At 36.3% G+C, this 23,216-nt stretch overlaps 2 protein-coding genes across 3 annotated transcripts in view; both read left to right on the plus strand.

Moving 5' to 3' along the window:
- LOC139942158 (RNA polymerase II-associated protein 1-like) overlaps window positions 1-23,216 on the plus strand; it is a 130,078-nt gene that overhangs the window by 20,332 nt on the left and 86,530 nt on the right. For both annotated transcript variants that reach the window (XM_071938905.1, XM_071938896.1), the window contains exons 13-26: window positions 9,540-9,747; window positions 10,387-10,484; window positions 11,135-11,292; window positions 11,699-11,899; window positions 12,390-12,609; window positions 13,236-13,345; window positions 14,364-14,559; window positions 15,308-15,457; window positions 15,980-16,122; window positions 17,083-17,289; window positions 19,718-19,843; window positions 20,670-20,833; window positions 21,810-21,942; window positions 22,771-22,936. In XM_071938905.1, coding sequence (XP_071795006.1) covers window positions 9,540-9,747; window positions 10,387-10,484; window positions 11,135-11,292; window positions 11,699-11,899; window positions 12,390-12,609; window positions 13,236-13,345; window positions 14,364-14,559; window positions 15,308-15,457; window positions 15,980-16,122; window positions 17,083-17,289; window positions 19,718-19,843; window positions 20,670-20,833; window positions 21,810-21,942; window positions 22,771-22,936 — 2,280 coding nt within the window. The remainder of the gene's footprint in view (window positions 1-9,539; window positions 9,748-10,386; window positions 10,485-11,134; window positions 11,293-11,698; window positions 11,900-12,389; window positions 12,610-13,235; window positions 13,346-14,363; window positions 14,560-15,307; window positions 15,458-15,979; window positions 16,123-17,082; window positions 17,290-19,717; window positions 19,844-20,669; window positions 20,834-21,809; window positions 21,943-22,770; window positions 22,937-23,216) is intronic.
- LOC139944170 (snaclec rhodocetin subunit gamma-like) lies at window positions 202-1,022 on the plus strand. The gene has a single exon (XM_071941136.1). It carries the CDS (start codon window positions 352-354, stop codon window positions 862-864), a length of 513 nt encoding a protein of 170 aa, XP_071797237.1. The 5' UTR covers window positions 202-351; the 3' UTR covers window positions 865-1,022.

The raw sequence follows: 23,216 nt of genomic DNA on the forward strand, positions 1-23,216 counted from the left end.
GGGCTTAATTGACGTAGCTTGTTGGTACCTTGTCTGCATTGGTTTATTGGCCTTAATTAAATCAATCTAAACTGATGTGGCTGGCAACCCGGTAAAAAAAATGAATTAATGGTGTCGTCACAAGCACCATGTCAATGAAATCGTCTCACCATAATTAGCCATCATTGGTGTTGTCTGTCATTTAACAAGCTACATTGAGTACGGAATTTTCAAGCCAGCAACAGAAAAGCCTTACTCTTTATCGTTATATATAAATCTTTTTAAAGCAAGAATTCTTTTAGTCACCTACATCCTTGCTTAAGTTTTTAGTTCCTCTAGTCTTTGAAAGTGGACTGCACTTGGTTCCTGAGTATGGCGAGTTCTTTCAGTGTCATCACTTTCAGTATTCTTGTAGCTCTCCTTCAGTCACATTTCCTGATCATATCTCCCTGCATGTCCTGCATCAGTCCATGGACAAGTTTTGGGAATCATTGCTACCTTAGCGTGATGGAAGAGAAAACCTTTAATGAAGCTGAACAATACTGTCAGAGTTTGTCACGCCTTGGCAGACCATCTAATCTGGCGTCTATTATGAGCCAAGAGGAAAATGACTTCCTCATCCTTCTCTCAAGATCCATTTCAAACCAAGATGAGACAGCATCCTGGTTTGGCTACCGCGAGGACAGATCCAATGGCTCTTCAACCTGGTATTTTATTGATGGCAACCCTTCCGTGGGCTACAACAACTGGGGATCTGGCAACCCCAGCGGCAATGGTCAGTGCGGCTTGATAGTTCAGAAACCTGCAACTAATACAAGCTTTTGGAATGATCTGACATGTAGTAAACCAAGGAGTTCCGTCTGTAAAATACCAGCCAGGTTCTAAGTGAAACTGTGATAACTCATCGACGATAGCTAAATGCATTCAGTTTGATATCATAGCTTCAAGCGTTGTGCAGTGTCTCATGGTAAAGGAACAAACTACTTTGCATTACTTACGAACAACAGACAGAGTGCTGTTTAGCAGAGTGCTTTAAAGCAGGATATGGGTTTCATCATGCACTGTGTATCTCCAATGGATTTAATGTTGTAGAAAAAGAAAGGATTTAAACATTTCATTTCACTTTAATCAATATTTGTTGAAAGTTCTTTTGTGATGAATTTAAAAAAAGATGTAGGCCTATGCATCCACTGCTGGGCAAGGCATCATGAAAATTGGTATTTCTTGTTTGAGGGGAGCCGATGGGCTACACTAACTTGGTCTGCGGATATCCGAAAACTGCACAATAATACTTGAAAAGACTCAAACGTTCTGTTTGTAAAAGAGTTAGTGCAACTGTGATTGACTAGTTGATTGTTAATGTCTTCAGTTTGATGACCCAGTTTCAAGGGCTGTACATTGTCTTAGAAAGGTAAAGATAATTTTGTTGACAGACCGGGTGTTATAAAGCTGGATGTGTACTTGCACTTTATTTAATGTAGAGCTACACAGAACCATTTAATCTAGATGACTATCTTAAATCATCATTTGTCAAAATTTGTTCCCCAAAAGCTGAAACTGTTATTGCAGGTGTTGTTGCAGAGCACATTTTTTTGTTTATGGTTAGTTTATGACCACTTTAAACATTTTTGCTGAACATAAGCTAGTAAATGTTGTATATTACTCTTGGGTGACTTCATCATCATTTTACTTATTTATTCAAATTCTAGTTGCTAGTTCTTTATTGGTGTATTAACGACCCAAATGTCACGTATTAGTTGAATTGGTAAGCCTGTCCATATTGCTGATATTTCTGCAACTCTGACAGACAAGTTACCTTAATGTCCCAGACCTGGTAACACCTCGATGGGGAAGTTTAACTATTTGTACAATGCGTTTTCGAAAATTGACACAAACCCTATGTGTAGAGTGCATGCGTGGACCTCCATTTTACAAAGTGACACACAGGTCATACGTTTGAAATAATCACTTTGTGAAAACGGAAGTTGTCTGTTTTTATTGCAGTTTCTCGATCAAACACAAACCTTTCTTACTTATTGCTTATTATTTTAGGCAATACAAATTTTAAAACAAACAATATTTTTATGAAGATTGAAGCATCAAGTGTCCACTCTAAAAAAACTAGTTGAAAATACTAACCCCCCCCCCAAAAAAAATAGTTGTGTTTTAAAAAGTGTTGTCTTTAATTGCTAATTTTTACTAGAATGGTAGGTGTGTGTCAGTTCAAGGCATTTGTGATAATTTGTTTGGACTTTAAATATGATTGGAATGCCAGATCCAGTAGTAAGTAATTGTTTGGGCCTACCTGCCCCAGTCCTTCTGAATCCTTTACTCTGGCATTTGAATATAGAAAGATTTGGAACTATAGTAAGGATAAAAATGTTATTGCCAATAGTTATCTAATCCTATAGTCTCATATTAAATAAGTAAGCTAAATACAGAAACCCAAGCTAGACTTTTATGACAGCTGAGAAAATGGTTTATGCTCACCATACCTTCAAAACAATTTGAAGGTATTTAGCTCATTTTTGAACAAACACAAATTTGCAAAAACTTGATGGCAACATAGTTTCCACTGAGGAAATTACTCTTTTGTTTTCAGCGATTGTTTTGCCAAAACTGGCACAGCTCTTGTTAGTAATATTCTTTCATTTCAAATAGCTTTTAGTTTTACAAACTACCTGACTAATCCTATTAAAAATTCATTATTATTCACCAATTTGATAAATAGAACGTTATTGGCATACTTAATGGCACCGGACACTATTGGTAATTACTCAAAATAATTGTTAACATGAAAAGTTACTTGTTAACGAGCTATGGAGAGCTGTTGATAGTTTAACAATGTAAGAAACAGCTCCCTCTAAAGTAACATAGTTTTTGAGAAAGAGGTACATGTATATTGAAACTCAACAACATTTGTTTGTAAACCACTGGCACATACTTTTGTTCAATTCAATTCAATTCAAAAATGGTTTATTAAAACATGACTCGCAGTTAAAAAAACTGAATTGCACATGTCAACATGTTTGGATGTCAGTTGTTGTAGTAAATTGCAAAAGTAGTTTCTGTCTTTGAAAAGGATGATCCTATCTGTTAGAATCAACCATCATAGACAACATTTCATATTTTTCAATTTGAAATCTCAAAATAATTGTTAGCATAAAAACTTACTTGGTAGCGAGCAATTTGAGAGCTGTTGATAGTAAAAAACATTGTGAAAAATGGCTCCCTCTGAAGTATCATTGTTTTAGAAAGAGGTAATTTCTCACGCAATTTATAAAAGCCTTAAGCTGAAGCCTTTTGTTATGCATCTCTGAAAGTACACAAAGTAATGCATTAAAGGTGTTTTTTCTTTACTTATTCTCTTGCAAAGTCGATGACCAATTGAGCCCAAATTTTCACAGGTTTGTTATTGAACCTGCTTTTCATTTTACACAGGCATGATCCCTGTTTTTTTAAACACCCATGATATGATGTTCCAATAACCCTATATTCTGACAGATCTATACAGCAAGGCATTTTCTCCTTGGTAAAGGGCACCCCATTAATGGGGGAAACTGTAAACTTCTACTGTAGCATTTCAAGGGCACCAAAGGCAATGACCAGGGGGCATGGAGGCGAACGCCTTCATTGCCTCTGTGAACTATCAGGCCTTGAGTTTACTTGTAAAATGTCAACGCTAGTGATTATGAAATAATTTAGCTCTTACCCAACGAAACGCTCATTTGTGAACAAAAATGAAATTGCTCTTTAGCAATTAATTAATATGAGCATTGAGCCAGATGAAAGCCTATTGTGTTAATTGTAACCTTATGAAAAAATAATCACCATAAAAATTTATGATAGCCAGAAAAAAGCCTTGAAAAGCTATTCATGTTCATTTTAACCTTATAAAGAATTAATCGCCAACAAAATTACCGGTTGCCATTAGTGAGAGGCATTAATTGTTCCCTAGGGACTTATTATATCTGAACAAATATTATTACCAAAAAGGACACAAATTAAACATCAGTAATAAGCCTTGGCTATCTCTTTAAATTTTAACCACGATTCTAGTAATTCACTGCAAGAGTCTTGAAAACAAGTTACCTTTCAGCAAACTAGAGCGGTGCAGGGACTAGAGGGTTGACCAATGCATGGGGTGCGATCTTGCTTAATGAGTCTGTGTTTTTGGTCGAAAATATCAGTGTGAGGAAACAAGCCAAAACAGACCAACAGGGGTGAAATAAAAATATTTAAAAAAATATAAAAAAATTAAATGACAATCTTCGTTTTCTTTTAAATTGGCAACTTGTGGACGTCAGTTGTTTTTGTAAATTGCAAAAGTAGTTTCTGTCTTTGAAAAGGATGATCCTATCTGTTAGAATTAACCATCATATACAACATTTCATATTTTTTAAATTTGTAGACAGACTTAATATTTCAAATCTCATTTTGGATTTTAAGCTCTTGTTGGTTTTAATAAAAGGGTCACAAGTCATGTATTAATTTACTGCTACATGTATATAGCTAGGGATCATGCCCAGTACAATACAACCAGTTCCCAATTTTGAAACATCTTATTTTGTGCTTACAGGTGCGAGTTTCCATTCCATATCGCTGCTAACCGTAAGAATATGAAAGGCATTTTGGCCTTCTGTTGCTTACACTGTATGAAATAACTGACATAACCATGCAAATCCATGGTTAACAATCAAGCTGGATGACTGCCTCATATTTATGCTAACCTGCTATATAGCATGAAAATTTGCTAACTGTTAAGCAGCCCAATGAAATTGTCCCCATTTTTTGTCTTAAACTTGGCATGATCTCATGATTTCTAGTTTCCTAGTCAGTTTCCCTTGTGGTTTATAACTTGAAGTGTAAACAACTTAGCAACATATTATAAAAACTAATTGTAATTGTTGTACAGAAGTGGTACTGTTTGTTGACTCTAGATTAAAATTGGAAAATCATTTTGATCGTGTATGTCAAGTAAATTTCTAGAAATATTGGTGTGATTAATAAGATTCATGATGTTTGTAAAAAAGTTGTCTTAAATTTTCCTCATTAAATCAACACATTAAACCAACACAATAATAAAAACTTAAAGGCACTGGACACTATTGGTACTTACTTAAAATAGTTTTCAGCATAAAAACTTACTTGGTAGCGAGCAACAGTATAAAGCATTGTGAGAAATGGCTCCCTCTGAAGTAATATATTTTTTTAGAAAGAGGTAATTTCTCACTCAAAAAAGAAAAGACTGAAACCTTTTATTATGCATCTCTGAAAGTACACAAAGTAATGCATTAAGGGTGTTTTTTCTTGATTATTCTCTTGCAAAGTAGATGACCAATTGAGCCAAAATTTCCACAGGTTTGTTATTTGATGCATGTTTTAGGATACACCAAGTGAGAATACTGGTCATTGACAACTACCAAACTTGTCCAGTGACATAACCATTGAATACTTGCTGGGGGGGGGCATTTAGATCACTAAATTGAACCTGCTTTTCATTTTACAACGGCATGATGCTCTGTTGGCTTTCATTTGAGATACAAATCCCTGTTTTTTTAAACACCCATGATATGATGTTCCAATAACCCTATGTTCTGACAGATCTATACAGCAAGGCATTTTCTCCTTGGTAAAGGGCACCCCATTAATGGAGAAAACTGTAAACTTCTACTGTAGCATTTTAAGGCCACCAAAGGCAATGACCAGGGGGCATGGAGGCGAACGCCTTCATTGCCTCTGTGAACTATCAGGCCTTGAGTTTACTTGTAAAATGTCGACGCTAGTGATTATGAAATAATTTAGCTCTTACCCAACGAAACGCTCATTTGTGAACAAAAATGAAATTGCTCTTTAGCAATTAATTAATATGAGCATTGAGCCAGACGAAAGCCTATTGTGTTAATTGTAACCTTATGAAAAAATAATCACCATAAAAATTTATGATAGCCAGAAAAAAGCCTTGAAAAGCTATTCATGTTCATTTTAACCTTATAAAGAATTAATCACCAACAAAATTACCGGTTGCCATTAGTGAGAGGCATTAATTGTTCCCTAGGGACTTATTACTTCTGAACAAATATTACCAAAAAGGACACAAATTAAACATCAGTAATAAGCCTTGGCTATCTCTTTAAATTTTAACCACGATTCTAGTAATTCACTGCAAGAGTCTTGAAAACAAGTTACCTTTCAGCAAACTAGAGCGGTGCAGGGACTAGAGGGTTGACCAATGCATGGGGTGCGATCTTGCTTAATGAGTCTGTGTTTTTGGTCGAAAATATCAGTGTGAGGAAACAAGCCAAAACAGACCAACAGGGGTGAAATAAAAATATTTAAAAAAATATAAAAAAATTAAATGACAATCTTCGTTTTCTTTTAAATTGGCAACTTGTGGACGTCAGTTGTTTTTGTAAATTGCAAAAGTAGTTTCTGTCTTTGAAAAGGATGATCCTATCTGTTAGAATTAACCATCATATACAACATTTCATATTTTTTAAATTTGTAGACAGACTTAATATTTCAAATCTCATTTTGGATTTTAAGCTCTTGTTGGTTTTAATAAAAGGGTCACAAGTCATGTATTAATTTACTGCTACATGTATATAGCTAGGGATCATGCCCAGTACAATACAACCAGTTCCCAATTTTGAAACATCTTATTTTGTGCTTACAGGTGCGAGTTTCCATTCCATATCGCTGCTAACCGTAAGAATATGAAAGGCATTTTGGCCTTCTGTTGCTTACACTGTATGAAATAACTGACATAACCATGCAAATCCATGGTTAACAATCAAGCTGGATGACTGCCTCATATTTATGCTAACCTGCTATATAGCATGAAAATTTGCTAACTGTTAAGCAGCCCAATGAAATTGTCCCCATTTTTTGTCTTAAACTTGGCATGATCTCATGATTTCTAGTTTCCTAGTCAGTTTCCCTTGTGGTTTATAACTTGAAGTGTAAACAACTTAGCAACATATTATAAAAACTAATTGTAATTGTTGTACAGAAGTGGTACTGTTTGTTGACTCTAGATTAAAATTGGAAAATCATTTTGATCGTGTATGTCAAGTAAATTTCTAGAAATATTGGTGTGATTAATAAGATTCATGATGTTTGTAAAAAAGTTGTCTTAAATTTTCCTCATTAAATCAACACATTAAACCAACACAATAATAAAAACTTAAAGGCACTGGACACTATTGGTACTTACTTAAAATAGTTTTCAGCATAAAAACTTACTTGGTAGCGAGCAACAGTATAAAGCATTGTGAGAAATGGCTCCCTCTGAAGTAATATATTTTTTTAGAAAGAGGTAATTTCTCACTCAAAAAAGAAAAGACTGAAACCTTTTATTATGCATCTCTGAAAGTACACAAAGTAATGCATTAAGGGTGTTTTTTCTTGATTATTCTCTTGCAAAGTAGATGACCAATTGAGCCAAAATTTCCACAGGTTTGTTATTTGATGCATGTTTTAGGATACACCAAGTGAGAATACTGGTCATTGACAACTACCAAACTTGTCCAGTGACATAACCATTGAATACTTGCTGGGGGGGGGGCATTTAGATCACTAAATTGAACCTGCTTTTCATTTTACAACGGCATGATGCTCTGTTGGCTTTCATTTGAGATACAAATCCCTGTTTTTTTAAACACCCATGATATGATGTTCCAATAACCCTATGTTCTGACAGATCTATACAGCAAGGCATTTTCTCCTTGGTAAAGGGCACCCCATTAATGGAGAAAACTGTAAACTTCTACTGTAGCATTTTAAGGCCACCAAAGGCAATGACCAGGGGGCATGGAGGCGAACGCCTTCATTGCCTCTGTGAACTATCAGGCCTTGAGTTTACTTGTAAAATGTCGACGCTAGTGATTATGAAATAATTTAGCTCTTACCCAACGAAACGCTCATTTGTGAACAAAAATGAAATTGCTCTTTAGCAATTAATTAATATGAGCATTGAGCCAGACGAAAGCCTATTGTGTTAATTTTAACCTTATGAAAAAATAATCACCATAAAAATTTATGATAGCCAGAAAAAAGCCTTGAAAAGCTATTCATGTTCATTTTAACCTTATAAAGAATTAATCACCAACAAAATTACCGGTTGCCATTAGTGAGAGGCATTAATTGTTCCCTAGGGACTTATTACTTCTGAACAAATATTACCAAAAAGGACACAAATTAAACATCAGTAATAAGCCTTGGCTATCTCTTTAAATTTTAACCACGATTCTAGTAATTCACTGCAAGAGTCTTGAAAACAAGTTACCTTTCAGCAAACTAGAGCGGTGCAGGGACTAGAGGGTTGACCAATGCATGGGGTGCGATCTTGCTTAATGAGTCTGTGTTTTTGGTCGAAAATATCAGTGTGAGGAAACAAGCCAAAACAGACCAACAGGGGTGAAATAAAAACATATAAAAAAAAATTTTTTTAAAAATTAAATGACAATCTTTGTTTTCTTTTAAATTGGCAACTTCCTTCCTGATAAATAGCAGGAAACAAATTGACATTGGAAGAAAAATGCCGAATGTGTTTTAAATAAACACTCGACTTGGAAACCTCTTTTTCGCAGTTTTAGTCCTTCGCGTTTCAATTGGTGCTTCTACTTTTGAATCAATCGTGGTACCAACATGGGGTTTTAAAAGTATTTAAGCATCTCTTTTCAGATGTACATAAAAATGAAATTTTTTTCTGGGTCGACAAATGACTCATTTTGCTTGATCGCATCACATTAAGTCTGATTTTTTACAATTGTCCACACAAAAATTAAAAAGTGATTGTTGTATTGTTAATAAAAAAAACATTAATGATAAAATCTGCAACTCAATATTTTAATTCTGAAAGTCCAAGTATCAGACCATGGTTCAGACAGTCTATCAGGCCATGAATTATACCTTTGAAAGGGCAAGGCCATTTTTATTTTGCAAAGGCCACTTCCATAGGAAAATCTTAAAGTCAATTGGAAACTTTTGAAGGGGCACCAAGGCCAAGACCAGGGGCCATGGTCTCTGTGGCATGCGTGTAATTCTAGACCTAGTCTATCCCTGCAGCTTGACAAAAAGTTAACAATTTCAATATAATAATAAAAAATAATAATAGCAATAATACAAGTGGCTTCTTATAAAGCACACATTCACTCAGTGATGCTCAAGGCACTTCTCCTTTTAAATAGCACCATGTAATGGTTTTCAATGTGCTGTGGTGCAGTATGCTGCCAATCAAGCCAGGAACACCGCGGTGAACCCCTTCTCTTTTCGATAAGTGCACTGGGTTCTTTAATGTGCGTTACACAACACACAGGACCTACGGCTTTACGTCTCATCCAAAGGATGAAGCATCATGGTTAAGTGTCTCGCTTAAGTGTCTGACACAGGTGTCACGACTGGGACTTGAACCCACACCCTGCTGATAAGAAACACCAGAGCTTGAGTTCAGTGCTCTTAACCGCTAGGCCACGACACGCCTAAGTATGTTTTGAACAACAATCTCAAAGAAAAATGTTTGCAGTAATTGTTAAACCTGTCATATTTTCTCTTTGCAGGGTTTGTTACGAATGACACTTCTTCCCAGGCTTCGCTACATTCTTGAAGTAGTCCGACCCCCAGCCCCTGTCGTCTTGAACACCTTAGCAATCTTGATAAGGATATGTCGTCATTCTCAAGAAGCATCTCATCAAGTAATGAGATGTCCTCGTCTTCTTCAAACCATCTTTACTGAGTTCCTTCCCATGTCATCTTGGAAACAACAAGGTGGGTACAAATCATGCGAGGCTATCACTTTGTGGTTATCTAATGTAAACGCATGCGTGATACTCCATGGAGGCAGCAGAGGCAATTGCCACCAGATGGCCTTAGTCATTGCCTTGATGCCCTGTGAAATGCTCCAGTAGAAATTGGAATAAAATACAAACAATTCTCATGAAAACCATAGGCCTAAAACAAAGAAAACCCATTTATGGTCACCAATCTTTTTTGCTCTACAACAAAACTTGCCTTTGTTTCTGAAAAGTAACATCTGTAATCCTTAGTGGCGTGTCATGGATTAGCAGTTAGGAGCACCGGACTCAAGCTCTGGTGTTTTTGATCAGCAGAGTGTGGGTTCAAGTCCTAGTCGTAACACCTGTGTCCTTAAGCAAGACACTTTAAACCCATGATAGTCCTCCAGATAGGATGTCAAGCTGTTTGTCCTGTGTGTTGTGTAATGAAAAAAAGAAAGAATCCAGTGTACTTATCATAAAGAGAAGGGGTTCGCATCGGTGTTCCTGGTTTGATTGGCAGCATACTGCGCCACAGCACCTTGTAAACCATTACATGGTGCTATGTAAATAGAGTAGGTCTCATAATTTTGGTTAATGTTATTAAACAATTTTTGGTATTATTTAATCTTAGATGATGTCATCAGTGATGTGTATGGCTATCCAGTGGTTTCAGCAATGAAGTTAATTCATGTACTCTGCTTGTCTGGAAGGAATACTACTGCCTCATTAGTAAGTCAAAAATCGCTGCATATAACATTCTTATTCTTGTTGGTTCACTAGTTCAACAATTTTGACTACCAAAGACTTTTGTTGGACTAACTTCTTGACTTGAATAGTGTCTGGTCACCCATCATTGTTTTTTCTTGTAAACTATTTGGAACCAATGCTACAGGTTATCATAGTTTTTTTGTTCTTAAGAGCAGGGTATTATACTTTGGTAATGACCCCTTCTCCCACACCCCCCCCCCAAAAAAAAAAACAACCCAAAAACAAAAAAGTATGAAAAAAGGGTAATTTTTTCAGCGAGCTTACAGTTTTTACTGTGTTTTCTCAACAAGCAGACTTTAAAACCCAGTTATATACATGACTGTTTGTTTTTTGAGGTTAGATGGAATATCTCTGCTGTAATGAATAAGATTTTGTTGTGAGGCCAGTTTACATGTAGGTTTAATTGCATTCATTTTGGCTGCTTGAAGGTCCCAAACTGCCGCACAGTGGTGAGTTAGGATTGTGATTTGTGTCGTTGCCCTCTTAGGTAAAATATCTCACTTGGGTGAACTATTGCTGTATTGTAAATCGCCCATATTGATACAAAAGGTATATGGAATTAAGGGTATTAAAAGAATTGTTTTTAATGAAAATGGTTTAATTCTGTTTAGCTTTCAGGTGGTAAGTTGATGTCTGTGATTATGCGGTATATCACCATAGAGCCAGCTGATATGCAACTGAACATCGCTGAGGCATATCATCTCAGTACAGTAAGTCTTCATACATGGAGGATATGTGTGTCTTATGGATTGGCATGCGATGAATACAGGTAAGGTCTTCTGTGTACTAACAGGGGCACTATTGTAAATTGCAGTCCCTACCCAATTGTGTATTGAATTCTGTGGAATATTTCTCTTAAGTTTCCTTCCATATCTACAACTGAAAATGTCTGCCTTGTCTTCTGTACATAGGGTTCTTGGCTAGTTTAGTTATTAAGTTCAATTCTCTTAGAATACTTGGCAACACAATATAAATAAGTTATAAGGAGAAACTATAAATAAATAGTAAACTTGCTGGTACAACCATGTGTAAATTTCTTAGGGTGAGTGTTTGCTCTGAAAAGAGCCGGTTTGGTCTCGACGTTTCAAACAGTATACTCTGCTCATCTTCAAGAGAATGCTTCAAACAATACTAAATAAGTTAATCAAACAATTACATTTATATTGTTTCTACAGGGAGCTTTATCCATTGTTAATGCAACAACTTCAGCTGTTCCAGAGATTATCTGTCCACCCTTTGGCCTCTACTGAAGAAGAATCCGATGTTGCTGTACATAGATTGCAGATGACCAGAGCCTGTGCCCTCTTTGGTCTATTGGAGGGAGTAGTGAATGTTGCTGGAACAGCCACTGAGTTGCAGGCTAAATTGAAAATGAGGTGAGTGTTTCTAATTGAGGTCATAGTATAACGCATTTTGGTAGTGCATTATTCTACCACTATTCTTTGTGGCATGTTGTGGTGGAGTGGTCTAGTACACAAGACCCTAGCTTTGGTGTGGTCCCCAGATCGCAGAGTAGGGCTTTCAAAACCAAAGATAAATGTATGTAAGCAGGCTTCATACCCGCAAACTTTTCACTGGCAAGCTTTCACTCTTTGCGCTCATAGTTCAGTCTTTTGTTTCAATAGCCTATCACATCCCTGCTCTATGGACTGTTTCAGGCCCAGAAGTATCGCAACGAGCCCTTGGTGACATTTGATTTTGGTTGACCACCTGAATCAGTTAAGTGTAGCTCTCACCTTGAAGTGGCCGTCCAGGCTTTTATGTAAGCGATCTCTCCTTTAAAAAAAAGAGTCAGTGGTTTCCAGTATGTTAAAGTTTGGTCAATATGGTGTGTGTAATCAATGATGTCCTTTGTTTCCTCCCTAGTAACGATAAGACAGAGACTGCATCTTCTGATGCCCAGCCTGTACCTCCTTGCATCAGTTGGAGTCATGTGAGTGGTCTTCAGTCACCAGTTGAGCTTTGTGTCTTCAGATGGTTGGTTGAATTGACGAGCATAACTCGGACTTTAAATCCTGAGGTGATGGACATGGTGTCTTGCCTCATGAACCTCTTGGCGTCATTCTATGATAAATACACTCAACAGGTAAGCTGTCAGCCTTGAGACTGCTATTAAAATAAATTCAGTCTTATCTTCAATAGACCGATCCATTAAGCTCCGCCCCATTGCGTATTGACCAATCACAACGCAACGAAGGTCCGACAAATAAGGTCCGGCATGCGTGCGCGTATGCTTGGTGCGCACGGCAGAGTTGTGCAGAAAGGCATTAGAGAGCCCCACGTGTTCTTGCTCACACGTGTGTCGTGGGCAGAGCCTACTGGATCGGTCTATTGTTAAAAAGTACAAGCATAAAAATTTTGGTTTTACCTATATACACTGTATACTTTCCTGAGCTCTGTGAAGAAAAACACAGGCATATTATTCGGATCCCACCCAAGTAAAATGCATGTAATTTTGTTCACTGAGCTCGGGAAAGTACCCAGTTTACAGTGCTAACACGAATCAGTATGTATGGATAAAATCTAAATTAATTTTACTTTATCTCCACACAAATCTATTACATGTAAGATTAATCTATTGAGCAATCATGGTCAATTATACATGTTTTTGTCGATCGACCACCCAGCTTGATTATTAATATGTCCTTCTTACTTAAATGTAATTTTTCATTCTCCAAAGTAACCTTTCCTTGACTCGTTTATTCCTTATAGGCTTGTTACCGGCCAGTGGATTGTTTGCAGACTATAGAGAAGCTGGTTGATACTTCACTGGTTCCCTTCATGACATCAGCAACGTTTTACTCAGTCATGGTGAACCTCAAGTAAGACTCCCCAGTCTCCTAATATTTTTACCTTTCACAAAATAAATGTTTGTCATATTATTGTTAATACAGACCAATTTCACCATAGACTCTGCAAGTCTTGCTTGAATCAGAGAAATCAAATCTTTAAAAATTCTGTTCATACAGAGTTCTTGAAAATAAAATGACCCACATCAATTTGTTGAAAAAACAATTTAAATTTGTTACGCCTAAAAAGTTAAGTCCTATTCTCTGGTTTTCTTTGTTGATTGGTTGAATATATTTTACTTGTATATATTCCATGGATACATTATAATTTCCCAACAATATGTTATATGGCCATACACTCTGTTAAACCAAAGTATATGAAGAAACAGAATTGCACACAGTTAAAGATCAATATGGCTAGGATCACTTGCTCCAATGTAGCGGGACTTGGGTGTTTTTTCGTGGTGGTAACCAATGACTGTTTCAGTTGAGCTTTCCATTGGTTGATCACCAACCATGCTACCATGGGCAGCGCGCCGTATCACGCTAGCTCTGCGTACGTCTCTAACCCCTGGGAGGGAAACTCCGATCCAGGTCTTTGATTGGCTATCATATACACGCAAAATTTGAACCGCCATGCGTTTTCAAAAAGCTCTGTACGCCAAAACGCGTGCAAATAAAGATGTACGTATTCACTTTTTTTTGTCACGCAACACTGAATGCCAAGGCAAGTTTATGACTTTTATTACACACAGCGCATCCAGCGTTTGTGCGACTAACGCCCAACACAGAACGGATCAACCACAGGACTAATTGTAATATCCCTTATATTTGGATATTTTGGAGTTACACTTCCAGGGGTTATGATCAAGCAAGGCATGCTGGGAAAAAATGGCGCGGTGAGATCGATCACCCCTGGGAACGAGGTTGGTTGATCACTGGCCATTGACCACACCCTTGCACAGTCTTTACCACTCCATTAAGTTTTCTGACAGTCTTTGGTATCATTGTGCTTCAACTTTTGCAACTTGCCTTTTCACCTCATTTGTAGGTTTCAGTCATCGCTGAGATATGAAGACAATAAGAAATCGATATATCCATCATCGTTACCCGACTTTGGTTGTGATCCGTCTGATGCAGATAGTAATTATCCATCAGTGCGGATTGAATCAACGTGTGGGTTAGCGATTGGTCTGCTGAGATTGGTGCATATCCTTCTTAAGATTCATAAAGGTGTAGCTGTTAAGGTAGGAACTTTGTCTCACTACTCTGGGATCGATTTTAACAACACGCTAAGTAGAATTAGGTGATATGTTGATTTACAAACAAGATTCATATTTCAAGACATTTTAAACCATGGCGCCAATAGAGCCTCAATCCCTAATCAATATTTTGGTTTTACGCTTTCTATTTTGTGCATTGTATCATCATTTTGTACTGGTTTCATTTTAAATATTTTTCTGTTGTGGATCTAAGGGTAACTATTTCAGGAGCTTTATATTTGACATGGTTTTTACTGTTGTGATTGATTGCTGATATATATTTTGTATACTTTTACCTTCATTGTTTTATTGATCACATTTGTGGCTCTTATTGTTTAACTTTTCATGATTTTACTTTTCGTGTTATAGTTTTTCTTATTGTTCCTGTTAACTTCCTGGGAGCATTTTTACAATGGATTTGGCGCTATTTATTATTATTATTTTTATTTCTAGTATGCAAGATTGTGTTTATTTATCTATTTATTTATTTGATTTGGTTTTGTTTCACCAGGGTAGCCCCAGTAGTTTTCAATGAACTGTTCCTCCTGGGACCCTGGATACATACAATACAAAATACATAAATACCGCTGTGCAAAGATAATTCCTTATTCATCTTCATGAGCGAAACCTAGTAAGGGCAAATCTTGGCTTGAATCTTGATTTCTCTGTAAAACATGTACTATTTGTGTTTTTCATTCAACCCTTTCCGTTTTATAATTTTTCTCTGTTGCAGTTTTGTCCCATCGTGGAGAACACGTATGTCACAACTTATCTAAAAGCAATCTGCAAGAATTCTATCAAGCCCTCATCAAGACTTTGCTTCAACTTTGCAAGATTTGAACATCAGGCTCTGTATTATCTCTTGAGACTCTACCATAGTGTGGTAAGACAGTCTGACAGTCTGACCAACAGACAGACATAAGCTTCTTTTCATTAGTTATTGTATCTTTATTAACCTAACTGACTCTCAAAGCTGTGACCCGTAGGCCTGAAGATGCCTGTGTAGATGTTGGAGGAAAACCCAGTCTGTTAAACACTTAAAACCCTAAGCAAGGCATTAAACCAAACTTGTACCACGTCTTAATAAACCAAGAACAGCACTTTTCCAGCAAAGCTACCAACTCTCCCCGATTCTGCTGAAAGTTCCCTGAAAATCAACCAATTTTTCCACACACACTGATGAACAAATTTAACAATCTCCCTGATAATGGAAACCTTTTCTCTTATGTTGAATATAATTGTAAATACCTTTGTAATTGTTGTACAAAATCTCCCTGGTAGCTCTGTTCCAGTGACAAGGGTATCAAGGCCAAAACCAGGGTCAACAGTGGCCCTGGCCTCCGTATAATTCCTGGCCTGGGCTTTTCCTGTAATCTTGACCATTCCTGATTGTTTTTATCTTCAGGCTCAACAAGCAGAAAGCTGTCATCAGTTCAGCAATGTATACCACAGCGCTGCACTAACAGTGTTTGCTCGTTTACTACCAGGGGATGAATATTATGTCCAGGAGCTTATGTCAAGCATCTTGTTCAACACAGACTTCATTGCGTGAGTAACTAGTGTTTTTACAAGATAGTTTACGACACTTAAAACTTTTTAAATTGCTAACCAAGTGACCAAACATGTTTGTTACTGGTTGCAGTTACCAAAGTCCCACTACATTTTCACTTCTACAGCAAATTTAAAAAGTATAGTCATAGATTGTTTTTTGACAATGTAATTCGGTTTTCTAGACAAAAGTACAAAGAAAGTTACAATAAAAGTCACTTGTGAAAGTTTCAGCTGATTATGGTGTCTACTTACTGAGAAAACAGCAAACAACTGCAATGGTATTTTCAATCCATCTGCCCTTAGAGAGGTGACAGCAGAAACCAACTGCATCTCTCGTTGCAGCATTCAAGAACGGACACCAACCTTCAGAAATCTGAGTAACGATTCACGCGTGAATTATTTCTCAGATTCAAATGTTCTTGGATGAAAAATTTTCCAAACAATACTACTTCACAGGGGATCCTTTCTCAAAATAGGTTATCAACAGCTGCATTGCTTCTCACCATGTACATTTTTATGCTCATATTTTTTTTTGAGATTTTACCAATCTATGACCAAACCTTTACCACTCATTTTTTAAAAAAACTATTATCTTAATCCTTTTCAACTGTTCATAATTTGGTCCCTGTATATCTCAAAGACCTCATAGCCCTTCGTTCTTCTTCACTTTCATCAGCTACCCGAGCCTTCGCTGTTCTTCAATCGCTCATTTCTAGCTTTCCCCAGGACCCCGCAGTATGACACGCTATGGTGATTGCACCTTTTTAGTCATAGCTCCAACACTTTAGAACAAGCTACCCACCCACATTCAAGCAGTTCCTTCATTGGACCCTTTTTAATCTCTACTAAAAACCCATCTGTTTGTCAATCTGGTTATAGCGCTTATAAACTTCCGTATTAAGCGCTCTATGAATGTTACAATTATCATTATTATTATTTTTACAATCTTCATTCCAGCGAGGGAAGGATTGGAGATCCTATCGCTGTTGATCTAGCTGAGCGTCTTCAGATGACCTCATCCAAAGATTCCCAAATCCCAAGCCTTCTTCAGGCTGGACCAACCCGTGGGGAGCTTCTTGAGAATGCTTATAAGCATCTGCCAAGCATACGGAACCTGTACATGGTGTTCTTTGGGTCTGGGCAGGATGCAATCCTCAAATCAAAGTAAGTTTCCTTTAATTTGTTCTGGTTGTGAAGCCAAGGACTCTCAGAAAAGCAAACTTAATCACACTGGACAGAAGACAGGGAAGGAAGTTTCAGCTTTAGATGTGGGAGGAAAACCGCAGAGAATTATTTCAGGGGAAAACCCAAGCAGTCAGGTAGGGATTGAAAACCCGATCCACATAGTGTTCCTGGTTTGAGTCAAACTGGGGTCCTGTAGGTGGAAGGTGAAGAAAGATACCACTATGCAACCCGCCCACCAAAAAGTTAAATTCAATTCAATAAACTGTAATCATCCTCAATAGGCAACTACATCGAGTTGAGTGAAAAGATGAGTAAATGTCAGATGTTGTGGATGCAAAGTGAATTACTAGGAGTCAGATAAATTTGTAGAAACTTAGTGACAATACATATTTTAATATTGCTGTTAAACCTCCTTTTCAATTATCCTTTCGAAAACTGTGTTTTATTATACTTGTTTTCTATTAATATATATGTATAGTCATGAATAAATTTTGTGTTTTCTATCAATGCCTGTTTAATTTTGACTGAATAACTTGTTTTCTTTATAAGTATATCTGTGATTGAATATCAATGTGTGCATAACTGTAAATGAGCAAATTGTTTTCTTTCAATTCGTATATAACTGTGCAAGAACAACTTGTTTGCTTTCAAATATCCATAATTGCATAACTTGTTTTCCATCAAGTTGTGCTTTACTGTGACTGTATTTAACTTTTTTTCTTTCTATTTTGCTCAAATCTCTGAATGAATAACATGTTTTCTATCTATTCTATTTGGCTTATCTGTGAAAATATTACTTGTTTTCTATCTATTCTGATTATATCTGTGATTTAATAACTTGTTTTTCAACAATGTGTGCATGACTGTGGACTTATAACTTGTTTCTTTCTATTTTGCTCATATCTGTGAATGAATGACTTATGCATAACTGTAAACTGAGAACTTGCTTTCTATCTATTTTGCTCATATCTGTGAATGAGTAACTTGTTTTCTATCTATTCTATTTTGCTTATCTGTGAATATATTACTTGTTTTCTATCTATTCTGATTATATCTGTGATTGAATAACTTGTTTCTATCTATTTTGCTCATATCTGTGAATTAATAACAATTTTCATATCTATTTTCCTTATATCCGTGAAAGAATAACTTGTTTTCTATCTATATTGCTCATATCTGTGAATGAATAACTTGTTTTCTATCTATATTGCTCATATCTGTGAATGAATAACTTGTTTTCTATCTATATTGCTCATATCTGTGAATGAATAACTTGTTTTTTATCTATATTGCTCATATCTGTGAATGAATAACTTGTTTTCTATCTTTTTTGCTCATATCTATGAATGAATAACTTGTTTTCTATCTATTTTTCTCATATCTGTGAATGAATAACATGTTTTCTATCTATTCTATTTTGCTTATCTGTGAATATATTACTTGTTTTCTATCTATTTTGATTATATCTGTGATTGAATAACTTGTTTCTATCTATTTTGCTCATATCTGTGAATGAATAACTTCTTTCTATTTTTTGCTCATATCTGTGAATGAATAATTTGTTTTCTATCGAGGTGTGTTTAAGTGAATGAATAGCTTTTTTTTCTTTTTCAATGGTATGTAACTGTGAATGAACAGCTTGTTTTCTTCCAATTTATATCCATGATTGAATAACTTGGTTTCTAACAATGAAATATACAACTGTGTGCGAATGATTAACGCGTTTTTCTTCAATATGTGTATAACTGTGATTGGATATAGCTTGTTTTCTTTCAATGTATCTGTGATTGAATAACTTGATTCCTAACAATGTGTGCATACATGTAGCTGTTGAATTGATAACTTGTTTTCTATCTATTTTGCTTACATATATATGTGAATCAATAACTTGTTTTCTATCTTTTTTTCTTATAAAAATGTGAATGAATAACTTGTTTTCAAAAACTGTGCAAAACTGTGAATTGATAACTTGTTTTCTATCTATTCTATTTTACTTATATCTCTGAACGAATAACTTGTTTTCTTTCAATGTATATAACTTTCAATATATATTTGTGATTGAATAACTTTTCCCAAAGTGTGTGCATAGCTCTGAATTGATAACTTGTTTTCTATCTATTTTACTTATATATGTAATCTCTGATTGAATTACCTGTTTTCTTCAATTTGCGCATAACTGTACTGTGACTGAATAACTTGCTTTCTATCTATGTTGTGTATTCTTTCTATTCTTTTTTGCTTATATCTGTGAATGAATACATGTACCTTGTCTTACATTGAGCAATTAAAATGTTAAAAGGTCACCCAAATTTTTCTGTAATTTTGCTAAAACTTCTTCATGTGCCATTAACCAATTTCTTTAGTATTTCATTGTTTTAATATGTTTTTACTTATCAATGGTACTCAGATCCAAATGTATACATCAGCCCCATGAGATTGATACATACATTCAGCCTGCATTCACTGGTCCCCTGCTACCTGTTGATTGGATGTTTCTACCACTCCTTCATTTGCATACAGAAGCACAGAAAGCGTAAGTAAATCAGTTTTGACCATCGGGTTAGTTTAAAAACATAGCTTGCTTCCCTTCACCTAGGTGTGAATATATATTTCATGGGAAGAACCTCTGATCTCTCGATATCTTTTAGAGAAGTGTTGAAGTACCAAAATTGCATTTGGCTTCATAGTTGAAGCTGTAAATTAGTTCCTGTATTGTTTGAGGACACTTATCAACATGGTTATCTGAATATTTTATTGTTAACTTTCCATAAACTGAAACTGTTAACTGTTGAAAATTTTCAAAACCACTCCATATCAGATGATAAATGATAAGGAATTGTAAAAGAATTCAGACAGTATTATTATTTTTTTAGTTTGTTATTTTTTATCTTGTTGACCTTAACCTTGATAGCCTTTTCAGAATTTTGCAGAAACAAATCTACAGGCTTACTACTCTTATGGGTTCTGAACCTACGACACCAACCATTCTAGAAAAGATAGCTTACCACTAGACCACCAACCTGGTCGCTGATGAGAGGCTTGCGCTATTCCTGTAATTAGCAGCGGGACTTGCAATAATTTCATACAGGCCTTCAAATAACCAACAGCACCCACAGCAACTGCCCTGGTGCCCTGTGCTTTTGCTGTGGTGCCCTTTGCAAAGTTAAAATACAGGTTACAAATTTTCTCAAAGGAGTGCCCCTTACCAGAGGAAAATGTCTGTGCCCCTTCATGAACAAAATTAAAGGCCTGTAATAACTTTCTGTTTGTTACCCTAACCACAGAGCTATAAGTATAATGGTTTGTTCCATAGCTGAAAAAAACCTTAAATTTCTTGTGTTTGTTTATATTTTGAATAGTGAGCTTCATGGAAAATCAGTCAAGGCTCTTCCTTCACATATCCTGAGTGCTTTAGTGGATACTCTTAGATGGATCTTCATGGTGGAAACATGGAGACCTAAATGTCTAAAGATGGTACCTCAGACAGCCAAGATTGCTCGCATCTTCTGTGTCTTCCTCATAGGTATATATGACAATATAATGAGCTGTTGCAAACTGCTTACCAACCAAAAGGAACTATGGTATAAATGCAAAAAAATAGTTAATGGCCTGACGTTTCGACCCTAGCAGGGTCTTTCTCGTGAGTCTTTCTCGAGAGAGACTCTGCTAGGGTCGAAACGTCAGGCCATTAACAAATTGTTGCAATAACTAATAACAATATATAGTTCTTATAGGAGTTTATCACAATTGAAAGGCGTCTTCAATTGCTCATTGTTAAAACAACAGGTATGTAGGTCTGTGTTTGAAATGGTACCAATGCCTATATCCTTACAAACTTTAAAGGGTGTCCCCTTCAGCCTTAGGAGTAGTTGGCAACTTGCCCCTGGTGGCAGTTGATTTGGTTTGACAGCAGCCCAAATCAGGACATGTTGCCCTCACCTTGAAGTGGCCGTCTGTCCTTGTGATGTCAGGTGATATCACAATAAAAAATATAGTAAATTGTTTAAAGGAACACTACAGAATTGTTTTTGCTAACAAAACCGTTGCTGGAGGTGTAAGCACTTTATGTAGTTTACCATATACCTAAACTGACAAACCTGATGAAAGTTTAGATTGATAGGCCATCTGGGTCACGAAAAAAATAGTTAAAAACCGATTGGACAGTTTTGCATGACATCGATGCAAAAAAAAAAATAAACGCTCACTGAGCGATACACTCCAAAATGCAAAATTAGAGTATTTATTTCTCATCAACTACAACATTTCAGACAGGGATATTTCTACTATTATCATCGTTAGACCGTGTAAGTTTTATGTAAATCTGTGACCGTCCTGACTTTTATCTTATCAATTCTGTAATGTTCCTTTAAAAAAAGGACAACAAAAGCAGAGGGATAACTCTAAGGGGATGCAACTTTATTAAGACTCAACACTACCATTTAGATTGGTTCGCTCGTGAAACCTCTCTACTTTTGCTAACTGATCTTAATCCTTTGTAGGGAGTGACCTGTTTCTGGAAGACACAGTGCGTCAATATCTTAACCCACTGCTGAGACTCTACACAAAGCCAGAGTATCTCAAACTTCTTGACTTCGATGCTCCTGTGCCTGGAGTAACATCCTTCTATGATCTGTAAGTTTTAGTCCTAGTCTCCATCTTATAGGTTCATGTTAGATTTGTTTGATTTGAATGCTACCAAGCTGACCACTAACTTCACAATGACTAGAATAAGTATCGTGTCTAGTTGCGAAATCACAACTTCTTGATTTGTGCAACTCATAATCATAGACGTTAAACCAATGTTTGTATGAAGGAGATTGGCTGTTGCCAGCTTTGTGTTTATATCCCCTTGTGGGAGTTTTGCTGAATTCCCTTGACGGGAGATCATTATGAGAGATTTGCCCATCACAGCCAGAGCTATGATTGTCATGTATAATCGGACAGACACGATACATGGGATTTGAATTCATGACTTTTCACAATCTAACTCTGATTTATAACCATAAGATGACTGACATACCGGGTAGTTTTGTTGCCCATGGATGTGCTTACCAACTCAGCTATTTATATTAGCCCTGATGCTGGTGGTCTCCCCATTTTATCAAAATCTTTATTAAGAGTACCAGTCAGAAGCCATTTAACCTGTAATTGCTGTATAGCCAGGGATCACACCCAAGTTTAAAATACAACCTGGGAAGCGGCAGCAAAGGCATCACCTTTGTTTAGATATTTTTTGTAGGATGGTCTGTTCAGAAATTGGCTTGGACTGAAATGTTGTCCTTATCAAGAAGTTTACATTAAAAAAACCAAAGAATAAATACAATTATTTTTACACTGAGTTTTCAAAGTTCAAAATTCCCTGGTTTGTTTTACACGTGAATGTGTTTTCTTGATCTTTCCTTGATATTCTTGCATTTTAACCAAATGGGTTGACACTTGACAAATTTTGTTTCCATGCAGCTTTATGGAGTTACTGACCCAATATGAAGCTGTGTCATTTGGAGATGCACTATTTGCCCATTACATACTACTCCCACTACAGCAGAGATTTGACCTAGGGATACGTAAGGGTCTGTGGGGTGAACACGCTGCTGTACTACGGTCTCTGAGCCTACCAATATCACAGGTAATTCTTATCATATCAAAGGGGAGACTTTTAGGCAGTTCTTTATCACAGTATTACACTTGCTCAGACCTACGCGCGAAGTACTGAGCATGCGTGCGCCTCTCAGAGCAGTAAAAAGGGACCAGTCTGTTGCTGCTGCCAGCGTCTCTAAAGTCTCCTATTGTACCACACTTTACATAAAACAACTTTTTGTTTTTAATTTTAAACTTTCATGAGCAGTTATTGACATCCATTCAACCCATAAAAGCTCTATTGTATCTGTATTAGATATTTTCTTTGT

Source organism: Asterias amurensis, chromosome 1, assembly GCF_032118995.1.
Source record: "Asterias amurensis chromosome 1, ASM3211899v1".
Taxonomy (NCBI): Eukaryota; Metazoa; Echinodermata; class Asteroidea; order Forcipulatida; family Asteriidae; genus Asterias; species Asterias amurensis.